The 15,022-nt window shown below is 48.2% G+C and overlaps 1 protein-coding gene across 2 annotated transcripts in view; it reads left to right on the forward strand.

The window, feature by feature from the left end:
• FAM168A (family with sequence similarity 168 member A) overlaps positions 1-9,939 on the forward strand; it is a 212,312-nt gene extending 202,373 nt beyond the window's left edge. For both annotated transcript variants that reach the window (XM_068554505.1, XM_068554506.1), the window contains 4 exons: positions 5,257-5,399; positions 6,260-6,434; positions 7,749-7,879; positions 8,615-9,939. In XM_068554505.1, coding sequence (XP_068410606.1) covers positions 5,257-5,399; positions 6,260-6,434; positions 7,749-7,861 — 431 coding nt within the window. In that variant the 3' untranslated portion in view covers positions 7,862-7,879; positions 8,615-9,939. The remainder of the gene's footprint in view (positions 1-5,256; positions 5,400-6,259; positions 6,435-7,748; positions 7,880-8,614) is intronic.
• Positions 9,940-15,022: the final 5,083 nt, after the last annotated feature.

The raw sequence follows: 15,022 nt of genomic DNA on the forward strand, positions 1-15,022 counted from the left end.
GTGGGTTGGACTAGGTCATCTTTAAGGTTCTCTCTAGCTATTAGGCTCCTGATTCTATCACCTTGGTGCTGTATACCCAATATCCTCCACTCTTTCAGGGGCCTCCTCTCTAGCTGCCCAGACCAGTAGTTGGCCAACTAGCCTTTGCTCACACATCTCCAGGTATGGAGTATTCATTCCCTCCAGAAGCAACCCTTTCCACAATGAGAAAGTCTGAGTATTAGAAGGCCTTGCCTTCCACTATGTTGACATCTTCCTGAAGTTCCACTGAAAAGTCCAGTAGCTATATCCCACTGTCCTCTCACAGGCTATCACAGTCCCTAGAAAGGGCCAAGATGTACCCTCTTTCTTATAATCCGTAAGTAGAGGTGGGATTGACTGGTCCCCCCATGTCCCACCAGAGTTCCTCCCAGCACACAGATTTTGTGGCTTCTAATACCACAGAAAACTCAGGGCACTTTGACAAATTCAATTTAATTTCACTAACACTTGCTAAGCCTGTTTGTAGTTAGGTCTCCCTCCTACTTATTCAGCACTCTCTTGTTCAGCTGCCAACAAGGAGACTGGGGGGTCAAGGCAAGAATCATACATAGAGCTTTGTCCAGACATATAAATCTGATAGTCAATAAACTGATCAGTCTAAAAGGCATCCTTGATGTGAGGATCAATGTGTTTGAAGGTGGTAGGGGCTCTACAACTGAAAAAGATTTATGACAGTGCAGAAGGATTGAAGAGAGGGCTGAAAAAGTTTTATCTTGCTAATGTACACACTCTCTTTATTACCCTATTTGATGGAGTCTAAAATTATGGTTAGCAACCTGAGAGAAAGAATAGGGTACCATAAACAAAGCCTCTTTCATAAGTCAGGGCTGGGACTGCTAGTGATCAAATTCCTTTTTTCTCTCACAATATTGCCTTTAATGAAATGAGGACACAAAGGCCAATATACCAAATGTCCAAGATTGGACTGCAGAGACGTATAATTTCAGAAAGGAGCTCTGCCCAGGGCATGGTAAGCCCTGAACTCTGGGCCCAGCCCTGCACTGATTTGCTGTGCAGTTTTGGGAAAGTTGCTGCTCCCCTGGGCTCTAGGTTCTTCATCTGAATTGGAGAGGATTGAATTCAAGTCTCTAATGTCCTTAAGGTATAGCATTCCAAAGTCCTAATTCTGTAACCTTCAGACTGAGGTAGAACTCTTTTCAGGAGACCCAGGCCCTGAGTGAGTGAGTTGAATCTAGGTTCATTTGAGCAAAATCAGTGAGTTTCTGTTTTGACTTGGTTTTGTTTCCATCAAATCCAACGGCTTTTTTTTTTTTTTTTTAACTTAGGTGCATAAAGTAATAAACCCTGAATTTTGTGATACCCAAGGTAGCCCAGGCTACAGCCCCAGGGGAATTTCCAGTGATCCTTAAGGGTATGGACAGGACCATCAGTCAGTTGTGGAGTGTCCTCTGCAATGATTTTCTAATAAAAGTCCCACTGAAATACTCAGAACTTAGAATATCAGCACTAGAAAGGTCCTCTGATATTATCTAGTCCAGTGAAGGTATTCCTTGAGAGAAGAATTGACCTGAATCACTGACAGAGCCCAGGACTGGGACCACTGTAGTCAGAGGAGGGAGCACTGAGTCCTGGGTCCTCGTGAGCCGTCGCTCACTTGCTCTCATCTCATCTGTGAAACGTTTGTGTTGATCTTGATGATCTCTAAGGTCTTTTCTAGCTCTGCAGTTCTGCTTCTCCCTTCTCAACCTGTCTGGACAAATAGGCAAGGCCTTCTTCTCCAGCATCATCTTTTCGGCCACCAAGTGTGTTTTGGCTACTGATTTGTATTTTGAGTTTGTGTGTGTCTCATTTCATAACATGAAGAAAGGATACATTTGTAGACAAGGTTATTCTTGGATGTGGAAACCAAATTCTACTGCAGTCTCTTGGAACCTTTTGATTTTCCTCAGAGGGATAATCTTAACACTTTGTAAGATGGTTGTCCTTGTGACAGAGAGGGTTAGTGCAGGCTTCCTCAGGGGATAAAACTTCAGCACACATTCTCCGGGAGCATAAAGGAAAGTCACCAGCACTGTTGGCCTGTTAACTTTGAAGAATCTTAAAATCATGGCATTTTAAAATTTTAGAATAAAATTTTAGAATCTTAGAATCCTGGAGTCTATGTTCCAAGCTGGATCACCATGAAAGTCATAATAGTTTAACCTTAATAGTTTAACTTAATATTAATAATTTAATATTAATATTAACTACTAACTTAATATTAATAGTTTAATAGTTTAATAAAATTTTAGAATCTTAGAATCCTGGAGTCTGTGTTCCAAGCTGGATCACACCATAGAAGTCATAATAGTTTAACCTCCTATGTACTGTCATCTTTCAGACCAGCCTCTGCTTGTATACCCCCTAGAACAGGAAGCTTACTATCTCTCTATACAGTGAGAGAGAAAAGAATAATAGCTAACCTTTATGAACTGCTTTTAATGTGTCAGGCATTCTTTTAAGGGTTTTGCACTTATTAGTTAATGTATTCATCACAGTAACCCTATGAAGTAAGTGATATTATTATCCCCATTTTATAGATGAGGAGACGGATGTATTCTACAGCTGTTAAGTAGGAGGGCTAGGGTTTGGACCCAGGCAGTCAGTCTGGCTCCAGACTACTCATAATCACAACCCTGTGCTATGTAGCTTTCAGAGACAGGCATCTTAGGATTCAGGGGTGTCCTGCCCTCCTGCATGGAAGAGAGGTGCTCTCCACTCTGGCAGGACTCCTCATACCCTGTTTTATTCCTTTAAATCAGGAGTTAGCAGGCTTTTCCTGTAAAGGGCCAGATAATAAATATCTTAGGCTTTTTGGGCCTTATGATCTCTGCCATAACTACCATTCTACCAGTAAAGCAGCCATAGTCAGTATGTAAATGAATGGGCATGGCTGTGTTACAGTAAAACTTGATTTACCAAAACAAGCTACAGTCACACACAAAAAATTGTAGTTTGCATGTTTTAAATGTGAACAGGATGAATAAAAGATCCTGTGGTAAAACAAATTGGGAAATAGTCTCCTGCATATCCCTATCTTGGAGATTCACAGTTCATCCTATCATTTTAAAACTTCTCAGTGTCATGGAATAAAACCTATTTCTCTCTTATTTTATATTTCTCCTCCTTCTCCCCCTCTTCCCCCTTCCCTCCCACCTTCTCCTTGTCCTTATGTTTTTTTGGGGGGGATGGCAAAATAACAGGATCCCTTGGCATCATAGTCCATTGTATACTCTTGGGACATGCCCATCTTGAGAATCCCCTTTGTTTTACAGACAAGTAAACTGTTTTTCCAAGGTGAAGTACACCTCAAATGGCTCCTTCTAGATGTCTGCAAACCTAGACTCCCTGTCTTCCCCACAGTATCTGCTTCTCCTCCTGTGACCAAATTTCATAATTAGCTGCACAATCTAGAAACTTGGAGGAACCTGCTCTAGACTTCTTTCTCAACTGACTCGTACCTCCACTTCCAGTTAGTTTCTAGTTCTTATCAGTGCTACCTTCTCATTAATGTATTTTTCCAGCCCCATTCCTACTTATTTCCCAAGCATATTTGACCACAAAATCAGTTTCTCCAGTTTCTCATGGAACAAACTATGGGTCTGCAGGTGGAAAGATAAATGACATGATTCCAGGGGAGAGGGCAGGACAGCTTTTCGGTGGTACCTTGGGTGGTGACTAAATAGCAGCTCTCATATCCTGAGTACCTCATCAGGGGCAGGGGGTCGCCATGCCAAAGCTGTGGTGTGACTTGAGAGAGATTTGTGACTGTGTGGCAGCTTGCTTTAACTTGGGGTTAGGGTAGAAGAGACCCAGCGTCTTTAGAAAAATGGGATTTTAGTTCAGGAAGAGATCTTCATTTTTAGCCTTCTAATTTTACAAAATAGGAAACTAAGGCCTAGAGACTTGCCAGTGGTCACAGCAAATTGGAGGAAATCCTGACCTGAAGCCTGGACCTCTTCTCTTCCAGTAAAGCACGCTTTTCACTCTGGCCCCAGTCCCTTCTTGTAAAAACAGCTCCATGTTACTGAAAGGGTCCTCGGTGAGCATCTTGTAGGCGAAAGACCTGAGGCCAAGAGAGGTTCAATGATGTGTCAGCCAGACCAAGCCAGGATGGGGACAGGGAAGAAGCCCCAGCGGCACCCCATTGGAGATCCAAAGCCAGGGTCCCTTGGCATTGTCCCTTCAACTCAGAAAGAAGGTGATGTTCCTAAAAAGACTTGCTCTTTCTGAACCCCAGGATCCCCTAGTACAGAGTAAGAGAGTGGGGGCTACTTGATGATCACTTGGGTTCCAAAGAATCATTCCATTTTGTGATTCTCTAAGAACACAGTCTTGTTCCTGAGTGATTCATATTTCAGGTTTTTCCTGCGAACTTAGGATCTGACTCTCTTTTCCAGAAAATTCAAAGGCAGCACAATTTGTTTGAATGGCTGATTGTGAGCTTCCTGGGGCCTGACTTCTCAGCCCCTACCCCAGCTTCAGTCCACCCTGCTGACCCCACATGGCCTGGGTTCCAGGTCGATGTGAACCTTTTTGATCCCTGACTTCAGTTTTTCAGACAGCGGTGGCCCTCCCCCAAACCCCAGGAGGGGAGGCAAGGCCAGCTGTGTAGAGCAAAGTTTTTCAGCATCCCAGAAGATGAGGGTCTCTGAATGGGGTTTTCAGTGGGGTTTCCACCTTAAAACTTGGCAGGGAAGAAGGGGAACATGGTGGAGGGCAGTCCAAAAAGGGAGAGAGATACAAGGAGAAAAAGAGAGAGTACAGGAGAAAGCAAGACAGAAGCAGCAGCAGAGGATGCCCTGAGGTGCTGAGTACGGAGACAGAAAAGCGAGAAGAGAGTGCAGTATAGAGCGAGCAGGTTGAGGGTCTCCCGTCCGTGCACACCTGCCTGTCTCATGGCACATGGCTCAGAGTCCCAGACTGTCTGAGCTGCAGACTGTCCCTTAAGAGATCATGTGGTCCCAGCCTCTTATTTTATAGATCAGAGCCCTGAGACAGAGAAATAAAAGATGCCACACATGCAGCCACTGAGGGAGCTGCCTCTGGGGCCAGGGCTCTCTGGGTGGAGCCCTGTTCTCTGTCTGTTCTCATCTGTGTTTCCAGCCTGGATTCAGCCCATGTTTGTCTGGGGAGTCGTGACTGGGACCTGCTGCCTTCCAGCAATGCTGTTCTGCCAGCTAATTGAAAGTCTCTCTTATTGCCTTGGTACAGGATATACTGCGGGGACACCATACAAGGTCCCACCGACCCAGAGTAATACTGCTCCGCCCCCCTACTCCCCATCACCCAACCCCTATCAGACGGCCATGTATCCCATCAGAAGTGCCTACCCCCAGCAGAATCTGTATGCCCAGGTAGGTACATGTAGAAGCCCGGGCCCACTTCTTCTGCAGGTAAAGGAGCCACCAACCTGGGTGGGGTGGAGGCAGGTGAAGAAGAGAGGAAAAGAGAGTTTGTGGCTCTGATCAGCTGTCGCTGTTGTGTCATTCAAACAATAACCTTGCAGTCTACACACTCCCCCAGTCTACCTCAATCCACAGGCTGAGGCTCTTGTTATTATTTAGCAAAAACATTTGAGAAGCTCTGGATTAAGATGATCCAGGATGCCCTGTCTACTCTGCCCAAAGGTCAGCAGACCTGTGGGCTGTGACAGCACAAAGCAGTCATGTGATCCAGGCAGTGGGATGTCACCTCAGACCATTGTCTCCATCCTCAGCCTTTTTGCCTAGAGGGAAATAGATAGTAAGAGACATTTGGGGAAGTGCTCTGCATTTATGACATTTTTCCAGTATGTAAAATGGCAGCATTCACACCAGTATGATACTCCCACCAGTAATCCCTCATGTGTACACATGCACAGTGCTCCGAAGTTCACCAGCCTCGTCCACAGCCCTCTTCACTCATTGATCGTGGTCCCTACCTTTATATTTTAAGCAGTCTAAGAAGAAGCACATTGCAATAAGATAAACATAGTAGATCATCATAGCAGCTCTAGGAGCGAGGTAGGACAGGGTTCAAGCCTTATTTTTCAGACCAGAAGCTGAGCCCAGCACTGAACTGTCCACAGCCATGTAGAAGACAGAAGCAGAGCCCCAGACCTTGTGTCCCTGGGCCAGAGCTTCTCTGACCCCATCCCTTAGGGTTTGGGACAGGCTCCCCTCCCCTCTCCCCTCCTCTCCAGAAGCCTGTGTGACCTCAGCCTCTTTTCCCCCAGGGAGCCTACTACACACAGCCGGTGTATGCTGCCCAGCCCCATGTCATCCACCACACCACGGTCGTCCAGCCCAACAGCATTCCCTCTGCCATCTACCCGGCGCCTGTCGCTGCTCCCAGGACCAATGGCGTGGCCATGGGCATGGTGGCCGGCACCACCATGGCGATGTCAGCAGGTAAGGGCAGCATCTGTGTCGGTGTCCATTCCCTTCCTCCAGGAACTCATGACAGAGTGGAGAACACAGTCATGGAATCGATTGTAGCATAGCATGAAAAATTCTGTGCCTGTGGGTTCTAGGAACACAGAAGAGGACCCTCTAACTCTGTCCACAGGGATGGGGAAGATTTCACCAAGGAGGACATATTGAGCTAGGCCTTAAAGGGTGAACAGAGGCTAACCAGAGAGACAAAAAAGGGAAGGGCAGTCCAGGGGTAAAAAAACATGGGTAAAGCACATTCACAGAATGGAAATGGTCTAAATCACTTAGAAAATAGGGGCATGGAGTTGGAAGGGTGGCTGGAATAGTTGTCAGAGATAAAGTGGTGGAGTGTCTTGAATACCTTTAGGTAATGGGGAGATAGAAAAGGGGTTTAAGTAGAGGAGAGATGGAATTTGGTTTAATCATTCTCTCTGGCTGCAAGGTGGAGGCAGGCTTAGCCAGGGGGAAGCTCTGGTTTAGAGGAGACATGATGATGCTAGGACTCTGGTAGCAGCAGGGTTCCAGAAAGGAGGGCATAGGGCAATGTTATTTAGCAGGCAGGAGCTTAAGGACCTGTCCAATAATTAATTGTGAGGCTTAGGAGAAGCAGGAGTCCAAGAGGACCCCTTCTTCATTTCTGGCTTACTCCAGAAACCCTGCCCCTCAGGAACCTTGAGAATGGGGGCAGGGAGAGATGCCAGAGGAAGAGCAGGTTTAGGGAAGTCTTTGGATGAACTGGCATTATAAAGAAAGGCATGAGAAGAAAAGAGGGCTCTGAATAACCTTTAGAGATCCAACTTTCAAAGAATCAGCTAGGTCACCTTCTGGGGGAAGAGAGTACGAGGGGTTGAGTGGGCAGGAGGTGGGAGTTGGGATTTTATTCTGCCCCCTAATGTAGGCGTCGTTGAGGCCTCTCACTCCCCAGATCAGGTCAGCAAGCTATTGAATGTCTGCTGGGTGCCAGCCTTGCTGGTTGGGTCCTGGGGACCAAATACTGATAGATCAGACCAGAACCCTACCCGTAGGAACAGCTAGGTTAGTGGGAACACAACGACGTGAACCAGCGATCACCACTCAGTGTGATGTTAGTGCAATGAGAGGAGCATACAAAGAAGGGTGAAAGGCCACTGAAGATGAGTGAGTGACTGTCCCGGAGCATGAGGAAAGCTTCCCCTGGCAAGATGCGGAAGGGTGGGCAGCAGCTGTGTGAAAGACTGTGGCTTCATCCTCTTCATCCCAGCGCTCTGGGACGGCCTCATCAAGTTTACTCTTCTCTCTCTGGATGCTCAGGTACCCTGCTGACTGCACCCCAGCACACCGCGATCGGGGCACACCCTGTCTCCATGCCAGCATACAGGGCCCAAGGGACCCCTACGTACAGCTATGTGCCCCCGCACTGGTAAAGCCTGCAGCCCATCCAAGTGAGTGGGGCCCAGGGTGGGAGAGGTAGGAGGGTCACAAAGCAGAATTGTTTCAAAGCCCCTGTCTTGGTCTGAAGCACAGGTGTCAGCAAGGGGCAGGTGACAGTTACCAGTTACTTTCCTGCTCCAGGTTCAGTAATATCGCTCTTAATAATAGCTGTCACTTTATATATATTCTAGATACTGAACGTATGCTCTCTCATGATCCTCACAGTAGCTCTGTGAAATAAGGATCATTAGCTCTATTTTACAGGTAAATACATAGTCCAACATCACTTAACCAGTAAAAACTAAGCTGGGACTTGAACTCCAATCCTCTAGTAGTAAATTCTGTGCTCTTTACCATACAGTCTTCAGACGTCTTCTACCTGTGGGCCCCATTCTTCCAATGAACTTTTACCTCAGTCAGACGTTGGCTCTGACTGGGGCCAGGCAGAAACCCTGGGCCATCCCCACCACCAGATTCCTTGCTGCCCTCCGCAGCTGCTGAGGCAGTGCCAGTGAACTGCAGGGCTCCAGGGATGTCACTTTGAAAATCCTCTGCCCTACTTCCTCATCTCCCCCGCCCTCCTCCTCCAGGAGCTCTTGGCACTGGACGGGAAACAGGCAGCTCCACTGGGAAGGCACAGAGGGCTCCATTTAGGGCTCCCAGCGTGAGGGGAGGGGGTCCAGGAGCTTCCTGAAGTGGCCTCAGGGATATCACTGTCACTAACGGCCTTCCCCTTCCTCCCGCAGATCTGGAGTCACACATTGTATGCAACTACTCAAGTCTTACACAGGTGCTGGAGCAGCTCCCTAGCAGCACCACCTCTATTTGCAAGAAGAGACAACGGAAGTGCAAGGGTCACTTTATGCATCTTTAACGGTTTTGGTTTTTATTTTCGGTTTTTGTAAAAGCTGCTTTTTCTAATCTCCTGCCTCTCCCCACTGTCCCCCTTTTAGCCACTGCCCTTCCAGCTCTAGCCCTCCTCCTACCTGACCAGGCACATCCTCTCTGCTCTTCTTTTCTTCCCCAAGAATCCAGTCCCGGGAGCCTAGTCTAGCAGCAGGCAGAGAGTGGGGTCTGTTGCAGTGGTTCAGCTGAAGGCGCAATTTCCTTTGAAGAGCATAAGAGATGTGATCCTCAGGTCCAGGGTAGGAACTCAGAGCTGTTGAGCAGGCCACATCTCTGGGGGATTGTTTCTTTTTTGATTTTCCTCAAGCAGGATTAGTTTAAGACATTACCATGTCCTGACACACATGAAATCTCTTCTGAGAACCATCGCAACAGACCAAGAACAAAACCACCTGATTAGGTAGGAGTGTTCATAGCAGCTTAATAATACCCCAGATCAGAACCTGGGAAAACCAGATTCTTTCTTTGGGAGAACTTGGGGGAGGGTGGGGGGAGGGAGGGCACTATGGAAAGGAAGAGGGAAGAGGGTCGAGAGGCGCTTGCCTGCTGGCTTTGGTCGGTAAGGTCTCTGGCCAAATTGTCTGGGCCTGGACCCTCTAACTTGCACAGTGATGTTAACTGACCTGGCACTTCCTCAGAAGGTGATTTTGACCTCAGACCTACCAAGCAGCTGCAGGGTGGTGGGATCCCAGCCTCCCAAAGCCTTGGAAGGCCAGGTGCCCTGTGTAATCCAGACCTTGGCCCCTGGGCCCTCATGGATCCACTCTGATGAGGAGCTTGCTCCTGATTAGAGTGGAAACCTATGGCATTTCTCTCCCTTCCCTTTGCCCTTCCCACTGCCAGGGCTCACCTGTCTGTCCATGGCGCTGGCAGACAGGCCAAGTTCTTGGTTACCTTGTGCCATTCACGGCCACAGTGAAGGAACCACATTCCAGGCGGGTGCTGGCGGCTCTGAAGGTCAGGCTAGTGAAGGAAAAGCAATAGCAATAAACATTTCATAGACTCATGGAACTGAAGGGACCTTAGCAACCATCTCATCCATTCCCCTGTTTGACAGATGAGGAAGCTGAGGCCCAGTGAAGCGGAAAGGACTTCCCTAGACCTTGCCGTAAATTAGCATTAAATGCAGCTTTCCTGCCTGGGGCATGTTGCCCATGAAAATTTACCTAGGGATGGATTGGCTTGGTTTTGTAAAAATGAAGTCAGCAGTGCCCACACCTGGTGAGCTCGGGAACAGTCTCTGGGCTTTTGTTTCTGCTCTTTCCCTCCATGGATTCCAAAGGCGGGGATTGAAGACTGGGCAGAGGTCACATGTGGGCAGATGGCAGGAACAGAAATTGCAAATGAAGAAATAGCATTTGGAAATTCTGTGAAGACATGTGGAACTCTCATCCTATACCTGACTCCAGCCCTAGGGATGGCTGAAAAGGAGTCCATGCTTTTAAGACAGTAGCCCCTCATCCTGAGAGGAGAGGAGAAGGAGACATGGGCTCTCCTGGGAGAAGAGGGACGCACTGGTCTCAGCCAGGAGCCCGGTTGTCTAGCACTGTCCCCCTGCACCCAGCACTTGGCTGGGCCAGCAGCCCCTTTGGGGATGCGGGGAGAGGAACATTTTACTGTACAGAATGGGATCATTGATAACATTTATAACTTTTAAATAACTCTCTTCATTTTAAATTCATGCATACTTGGACGTAATCCCTACCCCTACCTCCCATGTCTCCCTAAAGGGGAGAAAATCAGGAAGCCCTTGGGCCAGAAGGACCTCAGAGGCTATCTGGCTGTTCCCAGGAGGGCAAAGCCCAGCAGCATCCTCAACCCAGAGCCAGGAGTTAGGGGCCCACCTTCTTGGCTTTCCTGGGAAATGCAGCACCAGTAAGGAGAAGCCCAGCTGTCCTAAATGGTCTGTTCTGGGGTGCTGAAGAGGTTTCATCTTAAAACAATAGAAAGTTTTCCAGTGTTAATCCATTTTTTGCAAATACCTCCTCCTAGTCTCTGGTTTTCTAAGGGTGGGTGAAGGTTGTTTTAGATTATGTCATACATGTTTAGAAAATGCCAAAATAATAATAATGATTATAATAATAATAGGAAACCTTTGCATTTGTCAGGTGCCTCATAGACTTCAGAGCACTTCACAGCCTTTAATTTACTGGCCCTGAGAGAAAGGGTCAGAGTTATTACACCCATTTGACAAATGAGGAAACTGGTTCTAGAAGGAAAGGGAACTTGCCCAAAGTGAGCAGAATGCTGGTATCCTGACAAGCTTCCCTGAACCCTGCTGCCTCCAGATGGGCTAGGGTAGGACCACAGAGAGGAGGAAAAAGGGAGGAGATCTAGGAATGACCTTTTTACTTTTGTTCATTCTATATCAGTAAGTAAAAACTAACATCTAGTACCTCACAGTTCACAAAGCAGTTTCATATCCATCATCTGGTTTAACCCTGTGAAATAGATTATTCTCTCATTTGATCCATGAGGAAACTGAGACTTGGAAAAGCAAAGTGACTTGCTCATAAGTGGCAGAGCCATTTGAATCCCAGCCTGTGGCCTCTGTCCCTCCAGTCTGAATCCACACACAGGCTCATGGACTGAAACATCGATGCTCAGTACCCTCTCTTAGCCCTAGTATGTAATTCAAGATCAAAGACAGACCCCAAGGCAAAAACAAGGTGTGAAAAGGCTGTGGTCTGGAAGGGCCCAGGCCCAGCGCCCCTTTTTCAGCCTGAGCACTGGAGTCCCAGTTCAGCTGGCCTCACCCTTTTGCTTTGGCAGAGATCCACAAGCCTGGCCAAGCTTGGGGAGTCATTGCAGAGGGACTGAGCCCAGGAGAACAGGGGCAGTAGTGTGCCTGTGGTAGGATGAGTACACCTGGTAGGATCACAGGCGTCTGTTGGGAGGGTACCATGGGTGTTATCCAAAGATACTGGATGGCCCAATGGTCAAGCTGGACAGAGGTCAGAGCTGGAAGGGCCCTGCCATTGTAGGAAGACCAGCAAGCCAGAAAGGACAAGGGGTGTGCCCACATACATAGCAAGCTACAGCGTGGCACCAGCAAAGCCCTCTCTCCACCCCACTCCACTGCCTCTCCCCAGTACCACAAGCTTGGTGGCCAGGGTCAGGGGTACAGGTGGTTCCAGTCACCAGCCAACCCTCTTGGCTTCCACCACTTCTACCTGGCTCCTTCTCATTAGCCTGGGGCCTAGGAAGCTGGAGTCTGGAAGCTGGAGTGCCCCCAAGTGGTTAAGAGCCTGGAATTTATGTTTCTGCCATGTTTTGGAAAAATGTATTTAATTTCTTCCCCATGAGACAGGACAGTTGCTGCTGTTCCTCTTTCTCTCCTGGCAGTGACCCAAAAGTACATATCCCATCCCTATATCTTGAAAAAGGACACTCGCACCTGTCCAGAGTTTTTTGTCTGTGTACAAAGTACTTCAACATTGATTGCCAAAAATCCCCATTTTGTAGATGGAAAAACTAAGTCTCAGAAGGCTTAAGAGACTTGCCAAAGGTCACACAGCTCATAAGAGAAAGAGCCAAGATTTGAACTCTTCAAATCCTCTGCTCTTTCTGCTGGCACCTGCTGGGTCTGGGTGGCAGGCATGCAGAAGGGATGGGCTACCTGTCTGCCCCCAAACAGAGGAAGACCCCACGGAAACCTAGGGAGCTCAGTCCTCCCAGCTGAGCAGATTTTTATGAGGAGCCCTGGGAACCCAGAGGCATATCCAGATGGCAGCACCCAGAGGATGAGAATTTGCAAGAAAAGGCCTAACTTGAGCAAAACATTTTGGGGTCATGAGGCCCAGGACTGAAGACATGTTCAAGGGCAGCCCCAGGCACCTGTCTGTTGAAAGACCCATGTCCCTGGGAAGCCTGCGTACCCTTACTTTCTGACCCTGGAGAGCCTGCCCACTGTCCAGACCTGGCGAGTTGGCACTTCCAGGGGACGTGGTGTAGCCCTGAATGGCCAAAAGCACATCTGACTCAAGTTTCTGGGCTTGTTTTTCCCATGGGTGAGGACCAGGATCTAGAGAGACACTGTGCAGTCCTTTCTCCTTATCCCAACTCTTACCCTTGCGCACCCAAAGTGTTCCAAGTTTGAGGTATCCCACTCCCAGAGATCTGGGAGTGCTTCTTTGGAGAGGCTGGCTTTGTTCTGAGTAGGCTTCAGAAATGAATCACATGGAGCATAAAAGTAGTGCAGATCCTCTGGTCACCAAGTTCTGGTGTCCTCATTGTACAGACAGGACTCTGGCTGAGTCAGGCCTGGAGCCCTGCATATCAGATCCTCAGCTCTGCTCTGTGGCCAGAGAGGGAGGGCCTAGAGGGCATGGGTCTTGGAGTGCTCTTGGTCCCAGCACTGTGGTTGGAGCAGTCATTTAGATGTCACCATGGCATTTTCTCCTCAATTGCTGTTGAGTGAAAGTATGTGGAAGCTCTGCTTTTCCTGTATTCCACATCACTATGGGATATGTGGTCCCCCGCTGCTTGCCAAGCTTGGGAATCCGGAAGGGGCAGGTTGGGCAGTGGAGGGGGCAGGTGAGGAGGAGGCTCCATACTGGTGTCCAGCCCCAGGGGAATCCAGGCCAGACCTACCTCCAAAAGCAGGATCACAGCAGAGGAGACCCAGCCAGGCTAACATCTAATTCCACAGCTGAGCCTCTGAGAGCTCAGCCTACTATGGGTGTGCCAGGCTGTGGCAGGATTTGTCCTTTACCTGTCCATGTTCCCTTCTCCTAGACAGCTTGTTTCTGAAATTAGGCATTACATGGTTCTAGGGCCCAGCCTTTAAAATTCCTGACAGGCCAGTTTCAACATTCCATAACCAACCTTGCCTGAGCCAGACTTGGGTCTCACTCCCTCACTTTCTCCAATGGGTATTTTCTATCTTGCGTGCTGTTGAGTCCAGCCCAGTGGCCAGGTGATTGGGGTTGGTTGTCACAGAGCCAGAAAGGGAAACTAGAACTCTTGCTTCCCTGTGGCTGCATGCGTAGTCCCTGGGTATTCTTGCTGTGGCAGTGAGGCCCTGTACCCAGTCCAGCTCCTGGTAGAGGGGGTATTTTCCTTTCTGAGGAGAACAGATACAACAGCTTTGCTGATAAGTACCAGCCCATAGGACTCAAATGGGTGAAGTCATCTTTGGGCCTGACCCCAGCAAGACCAGCATCTCCAGGCTCCAGCCTTCCTCCTCATGCCTGAGAGTCAGGGAAAGAGTGGGACTGCCCAAAGACCACCTTCTTGGGTCAGCCAGATTATCTGGATCTGTGGTGGGACTCCAGCTCTTCCTTACCCAAGGGGATGTAAGGCCAGGCCTCTAGCAACGTGGAGTTGTCTGTAGTGACCTTTAAAGGCCCAAGGGCCTGTTCCCATCTCCTGACTAAAAGGTATCTGCATCCCTGTTCATGTCACACGACAGAGAAAACTTGTTCTCGTGACATGTACCATCCCTGTGAGAGAGCGTTGCATATGATTTTGTATTTTTTAATTCATTTTAAGCTACAGGTTGGAATCTAATTTTTAAATTTTATTGGAACTCACATTTTAAAAAGAAAAACATTTAAAATAATAATAATAAGCCTTTGACCAGTGTCTTCCAAGTAGTTTGATCAAAGAACTTATAGGTGTTTTCAAAACACAGCCTGGAGTGTAAAGATTGGAAAGCCCCACGGCCTCGCTTGTGTGTATGAAGTGTAAATCTGGTTTTGTTTTATTGTTTTGGATTCTTTTGGGCTTTTGTTTCGTTTTGTTTTGAAGATCAGATAGTGATCACTCTGAAAGATTGAAGCCAAGAATTTGTAACTATGATATTTACTGTAAGCTGTAGAACATTCAATAACTATTAAAAAAATTTCCAAAAAAAGTCTGGGATGACCAGACTGGTGGTTCTTGGGGGAGGGGGACACAGACACCTCCTGGGCCAGTGAGAGTCCCCTGGGCTTCTCCCCAGTTGATCCTAAACTTGTTTTCACCAGTCAGGTAACACCTACGCTGCATCTCCGGGGCGGCCCTGGGACTCACAGTTGAGGGGCCTGGCAAGTGGCCGTCGGCACCTGGACTGAGGTGTGTGATACCGAGTACCCACCATGTGGCCGGCACTGTGCTTTACGCTTCGTAACTCATAATCCTCACAGCAGGATGGGAGGTGAGCCCTGTTGTTAGCCCTGTCCTTGGTAGGGGGCAGCTAAGGAGGGTTAAGTAAGTACCTCGGCCAAGGTTACAGAGCTAGTGAGGGGCGGAGTTGGAACTTACAC

Source organism: Eschrichtius robustus, chromosome 11 (assembly GCF_028021215.1).
Source record: "Eschrichtius robustus isolate mEscRob2 chromosome 11, mEscRob2.pri, whole genome shotgun sequence".
NCBI lineage: Eukaryota > Metazoa > Chordata > Mammalia > Artiodactyla > Eschrichtiidae > Eschrichtius > Eschrichtius robustus.